This window comes from Agrilus planipennis, unplaced genomic scaffold (genome assembly GCF_000699045.2).
Source record: "Agrilus planipennis isolate EAB-ADULT unplaced genomic scaffold, Apla_2.0 scaffold314, whole genome shotgun sequence".
NCBI lineage: Eukaryota > Metazoa > Arthropoda > Insecta > Coleoptera > Buprestidae > Agrilus > Agrilus planipennis.
This window is the reverse complement of record NW_020440655.1, coordinates 81294-107100: the sequence shown is the minus strand read 5'-3', so window position 1 is coordinate 107100 and position 25807 is coordinate 81294. Positions and strand designations below refer to the sequence as shown.

At 35.3% G+C, this 25807-nt stretch overlaps 1 protein-coding gene across 1 annotated transcript in view; it reads left to right on the top strand.

Annotated features, from left to right (window-relative positions):
* LOC108741410 (BAI1-associated protein 3) overlaps positions 1 to 25807 on the top strand; it is a 172984-nt gene that overhangs the window by 84157 nt on the left and 63020 nt on the right. Inside the window, exon 3 of the mRNA XM_025979785.1 lies at positions 12285 to 12374. Coding sequence (XP_025835570.1) covers positions 12304 to 12374 — 71 coding nt within the window. The 5' untranslated portion in view covers positions 12285 to 12303. The remainder of the gene's footprint in view (positions 1 to 12284; positions 12375 to 25807) is intronic.

Here is a 25807-nt window from a genome sequence, read left to right as displayed (position 1 = left end):
CATCGCTCACTCAAGTAGGAGAGAGACAGATGTCGAACGCTGCCGAACGCGGAGGCCGATTGTGCCTCTTTGTCGCTCGTTCCGCGCTCTCGCTTGCACTTCAAGCCTTAAATGGAACGCCTCAGAGCGAGGTAACGCCGCATGAGTCATGCTTTTTCGTGCGTGCAGCCGGCTGCATCGATTTATAAGACGTTGTCACGTCAAAAATTCATTCAGGATTATTGTTATTTAAGTACTTACATCAGTTTGAATGATTACTCTGACGCTATTGGCCATTACGTATGAGTCACCAATAAGTCTATAAAGTTAAGTATTAATTTCAAAGTTTCTGAATATATTTCTGCTATACAATAAACCATTATTACCGGAACAGTTGGAGCTTTCTGTAAGGTCCTTATCCTCATGTTTATGTATTATATATAAATATTAATTAAGTATTTTTTAAAACGAAAATAGCAGCTTCATTAAAATGTAGTAGAATTTACAAACCAATTTTTAAGTATGTTTTACTGCTTATTTTAAAAGATATTGGAGTTCAAAGTTAACAAGGTTATGAAGGAGATACTTCCAGAGGACTTACTCGCAGAAACGTTACAAATTTTTTCATATACGAGGGGGTATTAATAAATATTTGCCCTTGGGTATTTGGAGTATAATAACAGAACTTTGTCTTGTTGTTAGCAATGAAGTTTAACTTAACAGAAGTTTCATAAAAGAGGTTCACGTCAAAAAGTTAGTAACCTAACCTAATAGGGCCACAGGGTAAGGAGATTTAGCTGCAATAATATGCTCAATATGCTCCATGAGATTCTACTGTCTAGAATTGGATTATTTCCTTCAAAAGGGGTTAATTTTCTTTTCAAGATTATCGGAGGTTTGGAAGACCCATTTCCATGTCAACCCATGGTATTAGCAGACATACTAATTGGACTGAACCGTACAGCTGATTACACTGGACATTGCACAAAAACATCCATCACAATTTTCATGTCGATTTGAGTATGAAATGATATCTTTGAAATGGATTTCAAAATGCTTAAACGGGTATTGAAACTTCTCGCTTAATATGTCCCCAATTTAATGAAGATCCAGGGTTTCTGAGCACAGTTGTTACCATGGATGTAGCCTGGGAATATTTTCACGGCTCTGGGACAAAACAACGGTCTGGCTCTCCAAGACAAAAAAAGTATCAAGTTCAAAAATCGACTGTAAATGTTCGTGCATCTTGTTCGAAAATAGTTTGGAAAAGAAGGCATCTTGTTCCTGAAGAACAACGTACCTGTACATAAATCGCGGTTTCCATGAATAAAATTCGCGGTTTAGGATTACATCGGGTATGGCATCCTCCATATTAACCTGATTGCGCTTCATCTGACTACTATTTGTATCCCAAATAGAAAGAGTTTGAAAAAGCGCAAGTTTTCTTCCAACAGAGAAGTTGTGGAGGTTGTAGGAACATGGACAGCAAATCAAGAAGAATAATTTTTTAAAGGCTTGCATGCTCAATGCGTTGACAATCAATGAATGAATTAATTTTTGTTATGAAAATTTGCAGTTAGATACTTCAATAACAATTACTTTCGAAATAAACAACAAGTAACTGACTTTTGGTCATCGAAATGTAATTATAAGTACATAACTTACACTCGGATTATAGTCAAGTTCAAAAATTCAGTTTGCAATTAGTTTTAGGGAAATGTGAAGATTAGCTCAGGATAGAAAAGAGTGGAGGTGCGTGTCCAACCATTTCTAGGACTGACGAAATTATGATGATTATGATATGTCGTTTAATTGCTTCCCTCTTGTCAAACTTCAATCCGCTAGTACATGTTCTTTTTCTTAAGTTCATGTAAAAAACGCAACATCTCCGTTCTTTTGTTTTCATTTGTTTTCATACACTTGCCTAAATATTGCTTACTATCAAGCAGATGTTTTTAACGCCAACTGAAACGACGCAGTTTGTATGCAAAACTGTTTTATTACATTCGGTAACTATTCCAAGCGTTTGCAATAATTTTCATTAATCGCCTGTAAAAGTCAAGTTAATCAAGACTGTACAATACGATCGAACAAGGAATCAGCACAGTTGCGTGCGTATGACCTATTCGAGACTGGCGTTCGTACGCGATAAGCATGAAATTGAGTGCGCTTACTAGTGATAAGAAAAAGAAAACTTTGACATTTTGTACAATGATAGTAATAAAAGCTTGTAAATACTTAAAGACGGACGAGGCGTGACCGAAAAAAGTTGAAGGCTTCGTTAATAATTTATACAAATGTATTAGCTATGAAAACAGAGACCATTATCTAAATTGTAGCGATGGAGGCTTGCATGTGGCGGTAATATTTATAATATTAATACAATTTTCATTCTACGTTTCAGCCAGGTCGACAGGCGAATAACAGCGTAAGATGGCATAATCTAATATGCTTCCGTGAAATCGCAAGGGGTTTTGTTATCAGTCGATTTAAGGAGTAAATGGGGTCTCATAACGCGATCTTTCTAAAAAATGGTAATAATTTCACGAAAACATGGGCTGATGAGTCTTGCGTTTTCGTGAAATTACTAAATAATTTAAGTAACTGGCGCTACATCGCCATCTAGCTGGAGTATTCAGTAAGGAAATGATACAGTAATCAGTGCTTATATTATTTTCACTTTTTCGAGACTGAACAGGGGTTAATATTAGTTTCTGTTAGCCCAGTAGCGGCCCAAGTCATCATTTTTCTTCCATAGATCATCAATGGTGCATTTGAGAGGGCAGAGGGTGCAGTTAAAGATGTGTTTCACTTCTTGACGAAAATGTTCTTCATCAGTAGGTACTATGCCACCTGGATTTGTTAGCTTTTATGGGTGCTACCCCAGTCTTTAGTCGGTTGAGGGTTCTTCGTTCTTTCTAGCTAAAAATGCGTGTGTGATAAAAGATAAAAGAAGTATTTGTATAGGTACAACGAACTTTCTTTTTATGCATTTTTATGAAATTGTTTTTTTTTGTGAATTGTGAAATGTTTCTTATCAAAACAATACGTACCCTTAAAAGCCGATTGACTGAGGTTCAATAACCGATACATTGCCTTCTTGTCAGCAAGTTTACTTCGACGTTTGTTGAGAAAGCCCGAACGATAAAGGCAGATTCCGTTCTGAAGGAACGATGGAACGATAGGGAATCGTTTGGAGACGCAATTGCGAAAGTAGGTTTGAACAGAGTTCGTGACAATGGCGCCTTTAATCATTCGGAGAAACCAATTCCGTCAGATACAAAATTATCGGTCACGCAAACTCCAACATCCCACACTTAAAATAACAACACTACGCATAATATAATATACGCATTTACCCGAAATATCCCTTCCGCTAATGCTCCGTATCGGATAAGGATGTTGTCATTAGACGGAAATAGTGTCTCATTAAATAATATATATAAATATTAATTAAGTATTTTTTAAAACGAAAATAGCAGCTTCATTAAAATGTAGTAGAATTTACAAACCAATTTTTAAGCATGTTTCACTGCTTATTTTAAAAGATATTGGAGTTCAAAGTTAACAAGGTTATGAAGGAGATACTTCCAGAGGACTTACCCCCAGAAACGTTACAAATTTTATCATATACGAGGGGGTGTTGATAAATATTTGCCCTTGGCTGATTGGAGTTTAGTGTTTAATAACAGAATTATGTTTTCATATTAGCAATGAATTTTAACTGTACAGAAGCTTAATGGAAAAGGTTCACGTCAAAAAGTTCAATCATATAAATTGATGATTAACATTAACAAATTTGAATATCGAGCTGTCATAATCTACCTGTGTCTAATAGCGTCACAAGGTGAGAAGATTTAGATACAAATGATATGGTCAATATGCTCCATGGGATTCTACTATCTAGAATTGGACTATTTCCTTCAAAAGGGGTTAATTAAACAACAATAGCTGATATACTGGATATTGCACAAGAACGAGTTCATCACAATCTTCTGTCGATTTGGGTATGAAATGATATCTGTGAAATTGATTTCAAAATGCCTGAACGCGTATTGAAACTTCGCTTGCCCTGGGACCCTATTAAGCACAGGTAGTTTATTATAGCTCGATATTCAATAGGAAAGAGGGAATATAACTTAGAAGAATTAGGTATCTAGGAAGTCAGATACGTCAAGACGGAAGGAGTAGTAGGGATGTAAAGCAGACGATAGCGTAGGGTCGAGTCGCGTTCAATAAAAAGAAGTTACTTCTATGCAGGCGAACGGTTAATTTAGAAATTCGAAAAAGGTTGTTAAAGGTTACGTTGGGCGCTGCGGAAAAGAAACGTATTCGAAATGTGATCCTACAGGCGAATGATGAGGATACCGTGGATAGAAAAGTTTNAAGAACAAGTGAGAGTTGGAGCAAGACGGAATTAGGAATGAGTCAAAATCTGAATTTATGGGATAATCGAACAAAATAATTCGAAGTGGTCTGTATTCCGTTGTAGTACGATGCTACATTTTGGGATTACGTATGCTCCAACAAGGTCCATTTGAATATATACAGGTATACACAGAATACAGACCACTTCGATTTATTTTGTTCGATTATGGTAACGTGCCTATCACGTTGAGGTTAGCTACGCCGGTATTCGTTTCAGCAAGTAGATATCTATAAATTAAAATGACCTTGTTGGAGCATACGTAATCCCAAAATGTAACATCGTACTACAAATGGCGTTTACCGCGTCATTCGTGGTATTTTCTTATGAGATAATGTTTATTCTTTTGGATATATAAACCTTTGTTAATGTCAAGTTCTGATATTTTGTTTACTACCGAAAAAGTATCAGATTATTTTATAAGTTGTTTACAGCAGAGATCCAACAAACGTTTAATTTTTTGCTCAATTTGCAAAACTATTGAAGATTAGTCTTATTTTTAATTACGTCTTGTAAACAACGTCTCGTTTTCTGCCAATGTAATTCTGTATGATTCTGCAAAAAAATTAACTAAAGGTGAAAGTTCGACATTTTGTGCCTCAGGTTTTACCTTTTTAATCTTTTAAATGTAATCAGTTGTACATTTACGATAAATTGACCTCATCTACATTTACAAAGTATTTTTTCATTTTCATTCATAATATTACCATTTAGAATATTTTTAGATGGATTTTTTTTCCAGTAGGGACAAATTCGGGAAAATTCCTGAATATTTTTGGTTCAGATTGTTACAGAAATTCCGTCTAGAATTTCTCTACTGTTACTTAAGAATTTTAAAAAGGTTCTTACGTATTTCTAAACATAAAAGAAACCAACAAAAAAATATTGATCTCAAATCACATTACGAGATTATATTAAAANAGTCATCAAAACTTCAATTAGGTATAGTTTCTTTAATGTCAAAGAAAATGGAAAACGTACTCAGATAAAATTGTTAAACTTTTCCAACAAATATAATCAATAGACAGCAGACTCTTTCGAAATTATTGGTTTAACTAAATAATTATAAAAATGTTTCTGTTTCTAAAATTTGCTTGTTTAATACTCAAATTACATGCCATTATTAAATAATATATAAAGACTAACTTCAATTATACGTTGCCTACATGTACAAACTTAAACTGAAAAAGATACAAACGGCAGTCATCCCCTGATATTCTACCCTTAGAGATAAAATATTTCTATTTTTCACTATACAATTAAAATCTAATCTCACCTTCAGTTTGAGCTGTCTGCTTTAAACAAAACTAATTACATGCCATTATTAAATAATATATAAAGACTAACTTCAATTATACGTTGCCTACATGTTCAAACTGAAACTGAAAAAGATAAAAACGGCAATCATCCCCTGATATTCTACCCTTAGAGATACAATATATTTCTATTTTTCACTATACAATTAACATCTAATCTCACCTTCAGTTTGAGCTGTCTGCTTTAAACAAAACTAATAGTGGAAAATTATGAAACCTGTAAGGAGGAAAACCATTAACCGTCTAAGTAAAATATTACCTGACACTCTATCATTTAATCCAAGCCATCCATGACACATAAAAGAAGAACTTTTGTATGCAGTATCGTTAGCGTAGAAAATGCACTGCGGATATTTTACTTCCTAGTAGTGAATTAAATAATGCGATATACTAGCGAGATACCTTTTCGAATATACTCAGAAAAATTGGTTGTTACCGAGTTATATGTAAGCACTTTTCGGAAAACAAAGTTTGATGCATTGATGGATGGCATATTTGAAGTAAAACTACTTTTACTTACTGCTTTTCTTAGCTATTTCCCAGCTGATTCTACATAGGTAGAAGTAATTCAGAATGATTTGAACTTCGGCTTTGCATTGCACAGTGAAAACTTACGCATTTGTTAATTTCCACACACTTTTCTACCTCTTAAAATATAGAGTACCATTATTAATAATTTACACAGGGCTCCATTTCTGGTTGTATAAAAACCGCATTTCGATAGAATGCAATACAAATAATTCTCAATTTCCATCAACAGCAAAAAACGTCTCTAAATCGTTACCAGAATGTTAAGCTAGAGCTAAAATGCAAGTCGCAATGTTATAAGAGCAGTTGCCAGATTGACATCCGCGTTATTTTATCGACCGTCGTTATTGCAAGCGACGAAACACTCATACCTATTTGTAATCTTCGCAACAGTTGGTACACAGACAAGTAGCCTGCACTCCGTAGTTACTATTCGATTGACAAAGTTATTCAACACAAGATTCAAAAATACGTTGAGTGTGAATATATCACACAAAAAACAATGTAATTGCACGCAGAATATGCGGAAATAGTGGTCCCATATTGGCGGATGAGCTGTTTATGGAAGCAACTTTCGACAGTGTGTTTTGACAATAGCTTTTTAAGTAATTCTATCTAATGTTTTGAAAAGGTTTGATTTGTAACTTACTCATAAAAAACAAGGCCTCGTTGAATTTTCTCTCGATTAGAAGAGCTATTCTGCATGCAAGATAATCACTAAATGACAACAGATGGCGATACACTGTCAGTCACTTACTACTAATGATCTTGCTTGAAAGAAGGATCAATCGGACGAGACGAAGACGAACAAGGAATGTAGTTTAAGATTAGTCTATCTGTATGTGGTAGTATTCTCGCATCTCCTTTCGTAAATATAGTGGAAGCATGGCAGTAGCTGTGGTGGAATGAGAGATATGGTGGTTGAATGTGGTCGAACTAGGGTTTTTTTATATTTCGATCATATAGTGTTCTAAAAACTGTTTGGAAACTCCTAAAATGTTTATGATTTGTCTGAACTGAACACCTGTTTAGAATAAGTTCGAATCTGCCGACCAAAATATTCTAGGGTCGCCTTTCCTAGAACTTCAGTATCTAAAAGTTTAGAAATGAAGAGGTATTGGAAAGAATAGGAGAACAGAGGACTCTATGGAAGTCAATAAGAAATAGGCGAGATAGGTTAGTAAGACACCTTCTCAGGCATGAAGGTCTAGTCAGAGACATATTAGAGGCAGAAACAGGAGTTAGGAGGAATCAAGCTAGACCTAGACTAGATTATCGTTCTCAAATAGTTAAGGATGTGGGTTGTTCTAGTTTTGGAGAAATGCGAAGATTAGCTCAGGATAGGAAAGAGTGGAGATGCGTGTCCAACCAGTTCTAGGACTGACGACCTTATGATGATGATGATATGCAGTTTAATTGCTTCCCTCTTGACATACCCCAATCGGCCAGTACATGTTTTTCCCCATATTATTCTTAAGTTCATGTAAAAAACACAACATCTCCTTTCCTTTGTTTTTATACACTTGCCTATCACTATCAAGCAGATGTTTTTAACGTCAACTGAAACGACGCAGTTTGTATGCAAAACTGTTTTATTACATTCGGTAACTATTCCAAGCGTTTGCAATAATTTTCATTAATCGCCTGTAAAANTAATAATTTACCTAAGGCTCCATTTCTGGTTGTATAAGAAACCGCATTTCGATAGAATGCAATATAAATAATTCTCAATTTCCATCAACAGCAAAAAACCTCTCTAAATCGTTATCAGAATGTTGTCCTTGAGCTGAAATGCAAGTCGCAATGTTACAAGAGCAGTTTCCAGATTGACAGCCGCGTTATTTTATCGCCCGTCGTTATTGCAAGCGACGAAACACTCATACCTATTTGTAACCTTTGCAACAGCTGGTACACAGACAAGTAGCCTGCACTCCGTAGTTACTATTCGATTGATAAAGTTATTCAACACAAGATTCAAAAATACGTTGAGTGTGAAGATATCACACAAAAAACAATGTAATTGCACGCAGAATATGCGGAAATAGTGGTCCCATATTGGCGGTTCAATGAGAATGCACTGACGGCATTACGGGAATACGCGTCATTATTACCGGAACAGTTGGAGCTTTCTGTAAGGTCCTTATACTCATGTTTATGTATATCACTGACTGGTGCGAGATGGCTCATTCTATTTCTTTTCATGTATCTCCTTCTTCCTTAATTTTCCTGGAGTGCTAATCAGGCATAGTGTATACGCCATGTTGTTAAGGATTTTAAAATCTTAGTTTGTGTTATTGTTTCCTACCGCAATCTTATAGTCCCAGTAAGTGGGAATTCGTCCAAATTCGACAATCCTCTTGTATAATAATGCAGTGGCGTTGTTTGAGAATAGAATCTACCAGTTTACTGTTGGCACTTGCACTGTAAATAGCTTTTCTAAAATGACCACCTATTAAAACCCAGTTGGTCTTGTGAAGTTGGTGCAACGACTGTTTGTCTTATCATTATCTAAGCAAACTTCAGAGAATTATCGATTTAATGTGTGGTAACAGTCGCATCCGAAATAAAGCTTAATGAAATTAGTTCGAGCTCACCGAGTGAACTTCACCATATGCTTGGTCTATAATTTTCGATTAATGTATGTACAAGTAATGGAGAATGGTTTTATCCCTCTAATTAAGTTCGTAAAACAGTTCCATGAATTTCAAAGTCTTAGTGCCACAACTAATTCGTTAATTGATTAGTTAATTAGCATAAATGATAACTGTTGATTGTTTTATATGTAATTGTGTAATAGTATTTAATGAACACAGGGTGTTTCTGAAATAAATAGCTTTGAAGGGTTTTAACCAGATGCAATAGGAATCGCATGATGAGTAAAGCAGGTGGTTAAGGGACAACAGAAATTGCAAGAAAATCAGTTGCAATCTCAAGCCGGTCCTGGGCGTGAATTGGCAATGTACAGAGAAACTGCGATAATAATTAAGTTGTGTAAAGTAAATATCAACATCAATTAGATGTATCTAATGACTTCAACTGTCTACATACATACTTAATGCGAGCCTACAATGTTAAAAGAAACTGAAGATAAACGTCGTCAATCACACTGAATCTATGAACAAATAATAAATAATACATGAGTAGAGAAATACTTAAGAAATGCAGTGCGGATGCTGAATGCGGCGTTGCGAGGTTGCATTTCCTGCGTAATTGTACCAGGGCCGGACTGGACTGACGGTTTTTATCGAAAATGTTTTTCTTTTTCAAAAATTTTCTTGTTTTATCACCCTATCACTTCCTGCAAGCTTGCTACTTATTTCAAAAGCACCATGTAGGAGATGTACACTAAGACTCGAAAATATAATAATGCAAATTTATCTTTATAAATTAAAGTTTGGATCCTAGAAAATTTAATTTTGTTTAATGAAATTTAGTTATAAAGTTATAGTGCAAAACTATCAGAAGGATGTTTAGTTGCCGGCGGCTATTATGATTTACAAACTTTGTAAACTATCAACCTGTTCCTTGCTAGGTAACAAAATACACAATGCTCTTCTATATTACGCACTTAACACTGTTTAAATATATCTCAAGCTTCTCTCTATTGCGTTTATAACTGTACTGGTTTGTCTTAACTCTTATTTTGTAAATTAGCTTGATGTTCTTAATTTTTGCAGTTTATACATATAAAGTACCTACCTGTACTGCTTCTATCATCAATAGTTTCAAGGTGTTCAACCTTCCAGTGTTTTACTTTCTTCTTGAATTTTTATCCATTAGATAAAACCTACGCTAATTTTTGTTTGAAAAAGCTTAATTTTATAGCGTCCGTTAAGGAATTAATACAGAACTTTTTTACCTTTCTTCTTGTAGAAGTTTTATTTTTAAGGAAATTTGTTCCCTAATAAGGAACAGGTGGAAAAAATTTCTTACATCATTATCCTTCTCATTTTCTGCATAAATCATGGAGGACTTAAAATGAATAAGTTTCACTTTCATCCAAGGGCTAAAGGAGAACAAACCCAAAAGGAAGAAAGTTTTGCTACAAAATTTCTTAAATTAGCCTATTATCCCTTACACAATTGCTTCTAATAAATCAGATGTTTTATACACAGCTTGTATTAGCAATAATTTAGGGAACAGTCTTGATAAATAAAAAAATAGATTGTCTGTAAAGTCGGTTTACTGACGATAGCTGAACGTGACAACGTCATAAGAAAATACTGATGGAATGGTTTCATTTTTCAAAAGAAAATTTTAATTTTATTTGCTTGATAGATATTTTGTATGGATATAGAGAAGGAGGTAAATGGAAATGTATTATTGTATAGCAGCTGTCCACGCGGACGCATCGCTCACTTAAGTAGGAGAGAGACAGATGTCAAACGCTGCCGAACGCGGAGTCGATTGTGCCTCTTTGTCGCTCGTTCCGCGCTCTCGCTTGCACTTCAAGCCTTAAATGGAACGCCTCAGAGCGAGGTAACGCCGCATGAGTCATGTTTTTTCGTGCGTGCAGCCGGCTCCATCGAATTATAAGACGTTGTCACGTTCAAAAATTACGTATGAGTCACCAATAAGTCTATAAAGTTAAGTATTAATTTCAAAGTTTCTGAATATATTTCTGCTATACAATAAACAGTATTTTAGTTAAATTTCCCACGAGTTCTAATTTTTGCACCTTTGCTGGCAGCTATTACCTAGAATTGAGCTTTGAACCGTGTACTGTGTCATTACTGACTTCGTAATTAATTTATCTTTCGTTTGAACTTTTATGTAGAAGCAGAGGATTTAAATTTGAGTTAACAAAATGAAATTACTAGCTCAAATACTCCCTGAAATTCAGTCACTGGGGTACTAGTATATTGTTCTAGCATAGAGGGTCGGATAGTTAACTGTTTGAAATTAGTTTCCGAGATATAATTTCAAACTTATCATTATGACGATACTGACATTAACTCTCTTGTTAATGTTACTTTATATGCTGTTCGGAAACTCAATACTTACATAAAAGTGTGTCCTTTGCATAGACATCAGTCAGTTTAAATGAATCCTTCGAAAAGGCTCGGCGAACTTAAAGCACCAGTAATTAAGATAGTTAGTTTAAGCAACTTCTAACTTCGAGAGTTGAATGAAAATTTATGTAGGGTATATTGAGACCAGTTTAGCTTCAGTTTTTCTTTCTTAACTGCTGCCATTATTCCCATCAGAGATTATATTCTAGAATTTACTACAGCGTGTTTCTAGATTCGTATATACCAACACGCACATAATGCTTCCAAGTAAATGCATTGTCAATACAAATTAACAGTTAAAATCCAGGCAAAATCTATACAATTTTAAAGAATTAGCAGGAATATTCAGCCTGTTACTCCAACTACTAAAATAAGCTAATGCCCTAGCGTATTTTTGCAAACTACTAATGTAGATACACAATAAGACAATATTGTAATGTTTGTGGGTTTAACAAAATCAATTTCTATGACTGATAACGACAAAAACTATTTATTTACACTAATTTTATTAAGAACTTAAAAACACTATTAAATTATTAGTAAACTTAGCTAATGAATTATTCTATTTATTTATACTACTGTTGATATATCACTATTCACTGCTATCACTGTCAATTTATTTAGTCTACTCTCTCGGCGATCGTCTCTTTCTTTAAATACTCTTTTGTTTACTTTCTGAAACCTTCTGGAAACATCCGGATAGTTTATTTTTTCTTTGAACTGTTTAACTGCTTTCCCATAACGCAGGTACAGCACACACATTTACAAATACGGCGCACATGAAGAAAGGCGCCCGCGGCTAGTCGGCGAATCGATAAGCCGTTCACGCCCACGTGTGCCCGATCGCACACAAACACACTCGTGCTGTATTCCCATTATTTATAATATTATATAGTTTGCGACGAAGAGTTCTCGCCTTTAAGTTTTAAGAAGTATTTCACAGACAAGATTGTTAACAAATGTCGTAATGGTATTTGAATTCTAATGTTCATTTATTTATACAAACGTCTTCTTGTTTTTCAGTATATTATCCAACACCGACATGAGCTTTCTAAGCTCATTGCAGGAATACGTCACCAACAGCGTCGCAGGACTCACCCTTAACCCTAAAAGGTAAGCCGCTGTTGTTTTTTAAACCATTTATAATAGTGAAAACGTTATGGTCCATAAAACAGGTTTATGTGCTATGAACAGACTAATGTTTACGGCAAGCAGACAAGGGTAAGTTTCACAATGGTGGCAGATAAGCGAAATTTGTTTTTAACGATCAATAAATGACAAACAAGGTCTTTAGTGTATAGAATCGCTTTTTATAGTCGGAACTGTTTAATTAATAACTAATTTTTTGTTTAGAGATTGAAGTCATTCTCTTTAGATTTTATGAATAATTTTCCTGTTGTTTGATAGGCATTGATAAGGGGGTAAACAAGTGTTTAGATTCTCACTATTTTTAAATAGGAATGAATATTCGTATGTTTTTGCTTGACTGCGCCAAACGGCTAAATCGATTTTAATCAACGTGGTGTCTTTCAATTCACCTAAACTGTTGGATGATTAAAGGTTAGGTTTTGTTCTGTAAGAACAAAATGGTACACGTAAAATACAAAATGGCAATAGAGACAAAAAAGAAATTTGCCTACAACATTAAGTAGATTTGCAGATGATATAGCAGTATTACCATATAGCAAGGAGTAAGGTATAGCTTTAAATAAAATGGAAGCGGCATTGACAAAACAGTACTGTATGAAAATAAATAAAAGTAAAACAAAAATATTAGTAATCACGGGAAGAAAAAGTAGGGAAAGAAAGAGGTGGCCGATTTTAGGTATCTAGGAAGTCAGATAAGTCAGGATGGAAGGAGCAATTGGGATATAAAACAGAGGATCCCATGTAGGAACCGCCAGAGTTGAATGACGGGGCCTAGCCTGGTACAGTACTGGGGAGCCCTGCTTTGGCGCCCCGATAGTGGGGGGGAGCCTAGTCTTTGGCCAAGACTAAACAACCTAGCCTTGGCCAATCCAATGATTACCCAAGTCTGGGCCAAGATTGGTCTGCCATAGAATGGCCAAAGCAGGGAAGCCCAGTATAAAACAAGTTGATAAAAAACTTCAAAGATTCGTTATTTTTATCAATTTTATCGAGTTCATGATGGAGTTTTCCACGTTATTAATATTCTGTGATAGAAATTATAACATAATTCAATTTATTATTGATATTATTAAATACAAAAGTTAAACATGAGTTAATCCTATAAAGTAAACTTGGGTCAGTTTTGGCAAGCTTGGGCCAATTTTAAAAATTAAGCATGACCCAGTCAAGTAAATACGGCATGGGCCAGATTTGAAATTTAACTATGGCCCAGCCCTGGCAATCAGGCATGGGTCAGACTTAAAACCTAACTATACCCCAGTCCTGGCAAGCAGGCATGGGCCAGACTTGAAACAACTATGGCCCATCCCTGGCATTCAGATATGGGCCAGACTTAAAACTTAACTATGCCCCAGTCCTGGCAACCAGGCATGGACCAGACTTGAAACAACTATGGCCCAGCCCTGGCAACCAGACATGGGCCAGACTTGAAGCTTAACTATGTCCCAGCCCTGGCAACTAGGCGTGGGCCAGTCTTAGTAACCATTATTGGGCCAGCGTTATCATTCCAGACTTTGACCAAGACTGGGCCAAGTCTGGCTTACAAGTCTGGCTCAGAGTTCTGCATAGTTGGACCAAGGTTGGTAACCTTCAATAAAAAGAAGTCACTGCTATGTTTGCGAACGGTTAATTTGAAAATTCGAAAAAGGTTGTTGAAGGTGTAAGTGGACGCGGCGGAAAAGAAAAGATTAGAAGCGTTCGAAATGTGGTGTTACAGGCGAATGCTGAGAACACCATGGATAGAGAAGGTTGGAAATGAAGAAGTATTAGAAAGAATAGGAGAACAGAGGACTCCATGGAAGTCAATAAGAAATAGGCGAGATAGGTTAGTAGGACATCTTCCCAGGCATGAAATCAAAAATCACCCATTTAATAATGTAAACAATTACAGTCGGAAGCATGCATGAAGGAGGAGTTAATCTTCCGACTGCAGCCATTTATTATACTTATTGAATTGGGGGTGATTTCCAACAGATTTTTAAATTACTTTTATACCAACACCTTGCTTCCATCATTTTAGCAGACTAATTGTAATTTTTTTCAATTTAAATTTTTATTACCTGCCCGAATGATTAGGCAATTCAACAAAATTCCACACGGAATATAAAAAGGCCTTTAAGAAAATTAATAATTAGTTTAAGAGCATCAACTATTTAAAGAAAGCAATTATTTATTTACGACGAAAGTTTCACCTATTTGTATTGAGCACTCTACGTTGGCAACTTTTTGTAAACCTGTTCAGTTATTTTATTCAGAAGAAAAAGAATTCTGACAAAAGCTTTTCCTTTCTGTTGCTCAATTATTAATCCCTAATTTTTTATTTATAATTTTCTCCGATGGAGAAATAGTGTTTCCTAATTAGAACAAACAGCGACACAAAGTATACCATTCTCTTGCTTAAAAATGTAGATAGGTACAAGAAACAACATGCAAGTTAGAATTATTTTTACTGGCTTGAACAACTTCTACCATTGGTCTGGTCTTTTATGCAGATTGTTCAAATATATACAACCAGGTACCAACTATGTAACAATGTTTTGAAATCTTTATTTTTGTTTTATCACTCAAAATAAAAGGATGATTTAGTATATTTGGGTAAAAAAGTTCATGATGGTCAGTATTCTATTGACACTGCCATCTTGTTGGATCTCATCAGCTCATCGCAGACTAACTCTATCTACAGCTTTTAAATGGCGTTCGATGAATTACTATAAAAAGCGAAGTAAACGCCATCTGTTCTGTTAGGTCACATATCTACCACGTAGAGTGGGTTCAAGTCGAGAAATCGATATCCTTATGTACCATGTCGATCATTTTTGAATGCCAGAAAATGTAGCAATTTTCTACAAATAGCCTTTACTGCGTCAATGCAAATTTTCGTTTACTTGAGTAAACTAATAGTAAAGTTTTTCTACTTGTCCCTTGTCCGTTGAAGTTTCAATTCTGCTATGTGTCCCAACACACATTTCGTTTTCACAGGTTTATTACAAATTATGATTTGGTTTTTACACAGACCGCAAATAGAGACGATGATGCCCAGCCACGTGGAGAGCAGAGGTAAGAAAACAACAGCTGAGCACAGCACACGCCGCCGGGACTCTAACGGACCCCCCACTCTCCGCGCAGCTGCGCATTTCATCCATCTAATACAGTTGTTACCCTCTCTCCGCCGCCTCCAGCCTTTCTCTCCCTCCTAAGCTAACGCCTCTTACCCCGCTATATACCGTCTACCCCCTCCACGCGTCCGCAACGCTTTTTCGTGACAGAAAAAATCGTAATACCCCGTCGTCTATACAGAAGTTTCACTTCAAAAATAAATGGTGCTCTGAAGTAAATAAAGAAGTAAAAATTTTAGAAACATCAGTGACATGTTCAGTTCCCAAATGAGAATACCAACTTTGATGAAGTTTTTAGTCTATTTGATAATAATAATTCTTCGATTTGTCGGAAAAGATCGGCCCACTCTAGCAGACTTATAATTATTTATATATTTCGCTTTCGTTAAGTGTTTTCTATTGTATTATAGCTATAAATGTTTCATTTGTTCCATTCTATTTTAATTTTAAATGCAAGCATAAAACACTGCCATTTGACACGATTGTGATGTCTAAAATAAAAGAATTATGAGCAACGCTTTTTACCTCTGTACAGAAAATGCAAATCTATTGTTCTACTTTGGAAAATTGCCGGGTTTGTTTCCGACACAAATGCATAATTTTATAAAGCTTTTCGACGATCGTTCTTTTAGAAAAGTGTTTTGAATTGCCGTTATAACGCGATACCTATAGCTTGTGGCAACAAACGTGTGAGTTTATGCAAGTTGGCGTTTAGCCAACCAGCTAAACATCTAGCAAGAGCCGAGATTGAACTTCAACTTTTTCAACGTAAAATATGTTGTGCTGCGGCGGTAACCAACTTTCTTACACTTCTGTAGCCAATTTGCATTTATGATGCATGCTAATGCTTCAAGAAGGCTCGCCTTTACTTCGAATTAATTAGCGGGAATTTAATAGTCGTTGATCTAGCTTAAAGTTCTTAATTTCATCGTTTATTCATGATTTGGAAACTTTAACGATATCCGTTTCCGATATGATTGGCGGTTCCTTTGTTACATGAAACTGCTAAAGGATTTACCGATTTACCCACATCCGTATTGCGACCGTGCTATAACCTTAACAGAAAACTGTTCAATACTTTTGTGGTGGCATAATTGTATCTTATCTATTACGAATAAATGTAAACGTGTTCATAAAAATGCATATAAAAACATTTTTAACGGATACTGCACAGTCACGGTACGGATGGGTGTGAATTCACTTTAAAGCTTCATTTTACTACTATAAGTACATACAAGTACTGAACACAATCTGATTAAATTTAAGCGACATTGATTATGAGAATAATGTGCACTTTACATGATTAATGAATTGGATAACATTTATAAACAGATTTGGGATGTTTTTGCAGCGCTAATGACTTGAGTAATTTTAACCAAACGTATTCCGTAAAAAAAACTGAAATCTTCGCCGAAATCTTTAATAACAGAATTAATTTATGTAACGAGCATAGAACAATACAATTGATATATTTTATGTAGCTATCAATTTATTTACTTGTAATATTTCAAAGGTGACTTTTTCTGACATCTTTTCATAATCATAAGGTCGTAGGTCCTAAGAGTGATTGGACTAAGACTGGTTGGACAACACCTCCACTCTTTCCTATCCTGTGCTAATATTCGCATTTTCTCAAAACTGGAACAACCCACTTCCTTTCCGTTAATTTCCATTAATCAAACTAATTAGATAACACGAACCCAAATCACGGTGTTATAAACTGCACATCAATATTATTCAATCATCGAACATTTATCTTTTATATATTCATTTACCTTTACCAAGAGGCGTAACAATCTTCGACCGTCGACCCCGATCGACCGTTTGATCTGTTAGATCTAGATATATCCGATAACTCATATATAATATTTTGAATACTTATCTAAAAAGGACTTATGAGTAAAGCAAGTCATCGTCGTCATAAGGTCGTCAGTCCTAAGACATGTTTCCTATCCTGAGCTAATCTTTGCATTTCTCTAAAACTAGAACAACCCATATCCTTAACTATTTGAGAACAGTAATCTAGGTCTACCTCTACCCCTGTTAACTTCTGTTTCTGCCTCTAATATGTCTCTAACTAGACTTTCATGCCTAAGAAGGTGTCCTACTAACTTCCATAGAGTCCCCTGTTCTCCAATTCTTTCTAATTCCTCTTCATATCTAATCTTCTCTATCCATGGTATTCTCATCATTCGCCTGTAACAATACATTTCTTTTCCGCCCACCCCTCCGTTAATGTTTCGCACCCGTATAGCGCCGCGCTCCAAACATGCACATTTAACAACATTTTTCGAATTTCGAAATTAATCATTCGCGAGCATAAAAGTGACTTCTTTTTATTGAAGGCGAATAAAAATTCACTAGACCCTGCGCTATCCTCTGCTTTATGTTATAGCTTTTATCTTAACATAAAGAAATAACGATTAGGCGTTATGTATTATCAAATGTCGTCCTATATACTATTTGTGTATGAAACGTTTCATGGAATAAAGGAAACCTTCTTCCCAATTCCGTTTCTCTAACACAAACAAAAATCCAGTGTACAAATATTGATGTAAGCTTACGTTTCGTTTTAGAGTAGGTAAACACCGGAACAAAAGGCCTAAAACGCGAATTCTCATCATATACTAAGTGACGTGCCAAAGTATTCACTCACTAACGTATGATATTATCTGTACTAATGTCCATTACATTCATCGATGAACGTAATACAGTAAAACCTTTTTCTATTTAGTAATCGGGAATTAATGCTTCGAAGGCAGTTGAACAAAGAACAAGGATCAATAGAGCCCAATTTCCATCTCAAAATAAACAAAAATTACAATGGAAAAGTGTAGATGTATTTTATACATTTTCTGCCTGATAACACAATAGGATTGCATGAAAGAAAGTATGATATCAATAATGTCTTTATAACATTAGAACTAGGTCGATGCACGACGAAAATCATTAAAGTTATGTATAAAAAGTAAGGCAAAAATACAGTGTAAAGATGTTCTATGCAGTAGGGTTATTCCTTTGCTCTAACCTAAAATGCCGGCGGTTTTACAGACTGTCATAAGTCAGTTTTATGTACGCTGAATTGCTTTATATGAGGACGGTTTAGTCTTTTTACCAAAGTGTAGATACAGAATATACATATTTGTAATATGGCTTCACGAAGGCATTCAACAACACATCATCGATGTCAGACAAGGAATGTATAAAATTGAACCGCATTTTGCTAATACAAATTAAGTCTTATCGATACTTTTCCTTAGCAATTATGAAGAAGTGGAATGACTTCCTAAATGTAGTTTTATTTTTTCCTACTGAGAAGTCGCTTTAGGTACTTATTTTCGAAATATAAAAGCGTTGAATTGCATCAAAAAAATATGTTCATAAATGGTTTAGATACCTACTACTGAAACAGCTACTGCTTCATAGGACAATGTGTCAAATGAGCGAATATTATTTGTTTACAACTTCAGCAAATATTGATTACTGAAATGGAATGAACTGTTTCTGTACAGTTCACTTGTCCATTTGTTGAATCCGATATATTATAACGAAATAAATTTACTGTATCTATGTATATAACAATAAATACTAACAGTGTAATTAACATGCCTAATGTATGTGCACATGTACATAGCATGAGAATTAATTACAAATTTAGACTTTGATCAACTAGTGCATAAAATATGGGTAGCTGTCTACCTCGTTAAATATATAAAACTGTTTTACATTATGTACAAGCTGCAATAAAGTGTAAATATGCGCTTCACACAATGCGTCAAAGGCACGCATCAATTTAATGCTTTTAACGCTTGTAATGCTTTCGAGGAGTATTTATAGACTGAAGGTGTGCATTTCGAGATGCGTCAGGCATACTGCGTCAGCTGTATGTTTCTGACACATGTAATGTATTCAACGAATATGTATAAACTGAAGTGGAGAGTACTAGTCCACTTCCCATGTTGCGTCAGACGCGAAATATCAGTTGCGTGCTTCCTATACATGTAATGCGTTCGAAAAATATGCATAAGTTAATGGTGCGCTTTCCGAGATGCGTCAGGCATACTGCGTCAACTGCATGTTTCTGATGCATGTAATCCATTCAACGAATATGTATAAACTGAAGTGGGGAGTTCCCACGTTGCGTGAGACGCGAAAGGTCAACATATAATACGTTCGAAGAATGTGTATAAACTAAGTGTGCTCTCCGACATGTGCTTCAGCTGTGGGTTTCTGACGTGTGCAATACGTTCAACGAATGTCTATAAACTGAATTGCGGTGCAAAGGTGCGTTTTCCATGATTCGTCAGATGTAGTGCGTCAGCTGTATGCTTCTGACGCATTTAATGCGACCCATGAAGGGCAGTGTTCCCTTGGACGTACCAACCGCGCGCACTTTCTTTATTTAAAATAGTTATGAAATATAAATAAAACTAACCTTTGGACCAACCCTTGTTATTGATTTGTATCTCCATAAACATAATAAGCATGGGCGTAGATAGGTAGGGGCAAGTAGGGCAGTGTCCTCCGTAGAAAACTCATTGCTCCCCCTGGAAAAGGCTCTAACGAGTAAAAACATAGAAATCAAATACATTGAACCTCTGCTTTTTAAACCTTCTAACTTTGCAATCTAAGTTTTTCAGCTTGATAAGCCCTTGATCTAAAAATTTTAAACCTCATGTATCCTATTAAAAGATATGCTTTCTGTATTCAGTATTTTATGAATAGTTTAAAAAAGAAGAGAAGCCTATTGAAATCCTTTTTAAGATACTTACAAATACTGGATAATGTTACTAGTTATTTAATAAATTACAGCTATTGACAATCTGCCCCCTCTAGGAAAAATCTTTGTCTATGTCTATGATAAGAAGTCACTTAATTACATACGGAATCACTGTCTGATAATCTAAAAAAACTGATTTCTAGTACTATCTCTCAATTTGAAAATTGTGTGACGCTTGTTTAGTAGTGAAACCTAATATCGATCAATTGCTTACACTCTTGGCTTTATAAACATATTGAATCAACACTGTATAAGTAATTGTAAAAGCAAATGTAAAATATATGTACATTTATATATGTACATAAAATATTTGTCGACTCAAATTCGTTATACTGATATTGTTTTGAATGCATTTTCTTTTACTTCGATTGACTTTTCCATTTTCATAAATAATTCACGCGAGCAACGTCAAATGCAAATACCTGTTGAAAACTTTAAACATATCGAATTGGTTAGGAATAGGTATACCTATGTATAAACGCACCGAAGCGGCTGAATGTATTCCGAATTTCGATGATGAATTCGCGCTCTTTTCTTCGCAAATTTCAATGGAAATTTCACGTCAACTCAAGTACGTAAAACGGTCGGATAAGTTTAACGCCGTCACATCAACTTTAGCAATACCGTCGACGGCTTAACGTTACAAAGAACCGTTTTATGGCGAATTGTGTTTTTATAATGATAAAAGACTTTTGAAAGGAAATGAATAAAATTGCATATTCATCACTACTTATCAAAGCAAAAAATTGAACTGGACTCTTGTACGATCGTTATAAACTTTTCAACTGTTTCTCCGAATGTTTTAGGGATTTCTCCAGGTTGAATAAAAAACGTTTTTGAAAGTTGTCTGTTATTTGCTTTCAATTAATGGGATGGAGTTTGTTGAATAACCTAAAGCAACCAAATGTTCGAGGGAGTTTTCAGCAAAGCCCTTTTAATGTAGTATTCGGCATCTCAGCATATCAGAGGGTTAGACACCCAAAAACCATTTTGAAATCGCGCATGTGAAATTATTTTATTTCATTGGTCCCTAATAGGAATAGGCGCCATGCCAGTGGCCACATTGTAATTAAATCAATGATGAAGAAAAATTTAATTCAACCCTAATTTTTTTTTGCATACCTACTCATTCGGTTCGAGTGCGAAATGTGAGCATGCTGGAAAAGAAAAAGTTGGATGACCGTAAGGTGTGGTGTTGTAAGGTAATGGTGAAACTACTGTGAATCCTAGATGTTAGGAATGAGTACTTATTGAAAGCAGTGGAAAAACAAAAGACGCTGTGGAAATCAAACATGAAGGATTAGCTAAAGACACACTAGAAGTAAAAATGTGAAGTTAGTGAAGGTGCGTGTCCAACCAGTCTTCGGATTAACGACACTGTGATGATGAAGATGATGATTCGTATTGGAAAAATTCACATTATTTGTCACTTACCTTGCTCATTCTACTTTCTTTCAAGTTTAAAAACCATTTCGTTGTTTTTAATATCAATAATGTGACATAATGTTTACTGTGATATACTACTTCGCCGTACCCAGACGTCATTTATCATGCTTTCTTTTCATCATCATCATCATCATAAGATCGTCAGTCTTAAGTCTCGCTGGACACGCACATCCATTCTTTACTATCCCAAGGTAAACTTCGCATCCTTGAAACTAGAAGATCCCACATTTTTGACCATTTGTGAACAGTAGTCTAATCCATGTCTACTTCCTACTCCTCTTACTCCTGAAGAAGGTGTCCTACAAACTTATGTCGCCTATTTCTTATTAACTTCCATACCGCCTTCTGATCTCCTTCTCTTTCTAGTACTTTATCATTTCTAACCTTCTCTACAACACCAGATTTTGAACGCTTTCTTTTCCGCTGCGCCCAATTTTTCGTTGTACCTTTAACAATCGTTTTTTAATTTCTAACTTAACCGTTCGCGATCATAGAAGTGACTTCTTTTTGTGAAAGGTGACAGTACCCTGCTGTATACCTCTACTAGTCCTTCCATCCTGAGTTATATGACTACCTTTTACCGGAAATCAGACACTTCTTCTAATTTTTCGTCGCTCACCTTTATATTCACTCTTTGACTCTTTGGTCCCTTGACCAACATTCTTGTTTTGCTTATTTGTAGGTATGTCGTCGTTAAAACAGATAAAATAAGGTGAATATACAAACATGAGTTCCCAAAATTAACAATTAGAAATCACCTTAAATGGGATGTTCCCGGTCGATGCATTTCTATTTAGCTTCATAATTATTTGAATAGATACAATAAAGTTGGTCAAATTTCTACCATAAGCGATTTGTAGTACTTAAAAAAAAAAAGAAAAGTACCTCGGTGCAAGGATTCTTTCTGTCTTTTAACAGCGGCAAGGAAGAATATGTCATTTTCCGTAATATGCAAATTTAATTTTCTAAAGTAACGTTCGGTCTTATGAGACTAGCGTATTTAGGATTCGCTCAAAAGGAAGTTCGTGGGTGTTGCTGGAAACAAGTTTTCCCGATTGTCTGAACGGATGATGAAACCCGCAGCGCTTTCCTCAAACGTTACTTTAATTATTACATTTAATAGCAACATCCTTAATTAAATGTATGCCCAAGACGCTCTGCTTTTTCGTCCATTTAAATTGTGAAAATTACTTTTCTAATTTCAAACCTACGCTTTTCGTAACACTGAACGACAAAATTTCTGTAAATGCGGTAGTTACAAACTAGTGCTGGATGTACTTTTTATAAGAAATAATGATCTTTTTGTTTAGATTATTTTCGAGGAGGGGAAATCTTCAAGTGACACCTCCTGAAGGGAGGTAGTGTCAGATTTTTACCTATTAAAACTCCTCCTCGAGTGGGGAGACAAATCCGAAAGTTGTACATCCCTGAGAAGGAAATGGAATGGTTAAGAGTGGGAAGAGGATTGACCGTGGGGGGAAGGGAGTATTTGGGGAGGGAAATCGTAAAATAATATTTTTATGCTTATCGCCGCACCTTTTATAGTAGGTACTACCGAGAACCAACAGCTGCTGTCGTAAATCGTATACGAACATGACACACACACAAACTATACAAGACAAAATGGAACTGACGGGAAGTTTCCGAAAGTATTCAGAAACAATTCGTGAGTGTGTAAATGGTGTGACACAGACAGTCGATTAACGACAAGAGATATAACGTAATTAGCGTTATAATAACAACTGTATACGAATTTATAACATAAATAAGTGACAATGAAATAAATAAAGGGTTATTTAAATAAATATAATTGCACCTTCTACTAGAAAATTCGTTATAATATTTCATGTTTGAACAGCATAACAATTTAGTCAGTTTCTATACTAAATAGTAATTAAATTTGCTCATAGTGTGACTGATATAAAAAAAAAGTTTGTCGGTAAGTTTCAGTTGTTAGTAAAATGAGTTGCCTCTTTATTTTACATTATTATGGCAAACAAGACTCTCGTATTGAATTGTTTAGGTGGCTATTTAACAGTAATTAAGTTAGCAGAATTTATTTATGAAACAAATCAATAATTAATTAATTATCTAGGGCATTTATGTAAACAAGTCAGGTGATTACAATCCATTAATCATAATTTTTCAACATCAAAAGGACAGACGGCAGCCTTTAACAGCATTCATCAATCTTGGAGCAAGCAGGCGTGCGATTCCCAATAAACTTTCTAGCGAAGCCAAGCCATATTTTCTAATGTTTTGTCGTCGAACTTTAGTATGTCAGCCGTGATAAAGCTGCGATCGTACAATGATTAATTTCTAAGTCATCCGCGTAATAAATAAGTTGTCATTGTAACTTATCTAAATTGTAAAAGAACGTTGTCATAATATCAACTTTTAAAAATGTTCTCCATCTAAAACATGACTCGATGTTTTTAGAATGTTCAAAAAGGTCAATGGTCTATGTGCATCGATTCATTAATGACTATGTTAAAGTAGTGTAGCGTAGGAATGATGATACAGTGGAGAGAGAAGGTAAGAAATGAGGAGCTATTAGAAGGAATAAGAGAACATACGGCTCTGTGGAAGTCAATAAAAAAAACTTCAGACATGAAAAACTGATTACTGTTCACAAATAGTTAAGGATGTGGGATGTTCTAGTTTTAGGAAAATGCGAAGATTAGCTCAGGGTAGGAAAGAGTGGAGGTGTGTCTTACAAGGATCAAGACTGGCGATTCTATGACGATGATGATGATGATGATACATGATGTGTGTCCATATTTAGTTAGAAACATCATCATCATCATAAGGTCGTTAGTCCTAAGACTGATTGGACACGCATCTCCACTCCTTCTTATCTTGAGCTAATCTTCGCATTTCCTTAAAACTAGAACATCCCACATACTTAACAGTAATCTAATCTAAGTCTACTTTTACGCCTCTTAACTCCTGTTTCTGCCTCTTATATGTCTAGACCTTCATGCCTAAGAAGGTGTTCTACCAACTTATCTCGCATATTTGTTATTGACTTCCATAGAATCCTCTGTTCTTCTATTCTTTCTAACATTTCTTCATTTATAACCTTCTCTATCCACGGTATAGTTATCATTCGCCGGTAACATTACATTTCGAACGCGTCTAACCTTTTCTTTTCCGCCGCGCCCACCGTCAATGTTTCGCACCCGTACGGCGCCTCGCTCCAAACATCACCTTTAACAATCGTTTTTGATTTCTGAAATGATCGTTCACGAGCACAGAAATGACTTCTTTTTATTGAAGGTGACTCGATCTTGTGCTATCCTCTGTAATGCAATAATTATCTGAGGATAGGAATTAGTGTCCGACCGAAACTGGTTTTTACGACCGAAACCGAAACCGAAACCGAATTTCGGCAACGGTCTCAGTTTCGTCCGAAACCGAAACCGAAACTTCCTTCTAAGGATCATGTTTTGAGAGAAAAATAAAGAATACGTTATTATAATCAGTCAGTTTCATTTTTTTTATCTTTAAATCACTTAGCTGTGCAGTCTTTGACATTTTCACTTATTGGTAATCAAATCAAAATCAAAACCGAAACTAAACCGAAACTCGACCGAAACCGAAACCGAACTTTCGGTCGGACACTAATAGGAATCAGTGGAGGTATGTGTCCAATCAGTCTAAAGGCAGATGACCCTATGATGATGATGACGAATAACTTGATTAGTCATTTTAACTCATTAAGTCTTTTGAAAATGTCTAGTTCGTAAATTATTAAATAATTACACCAAGTAGTATTTAAGCAACAGACAGGATTCTTTTAGAAAATTCTGATTAATACAAATGGAGGTATGCTTAATTTACGTTACAAAAAAAAAATGATATTCTGAACTTTAAATTGTCGTTAGCTAATGCAGAAGTTATTAAAAATGAATTAGGGCTTTAATCAAGCACGTAGCTACGTCTTTTTGTAGAACTACAATCAGAAAGGATTTTAACTCAAAAGAGGGTTGACATGTAATCGATTTTTGACAAGGATATGGATTATTATTTTGCGTGAGGCCTAATGCAACACT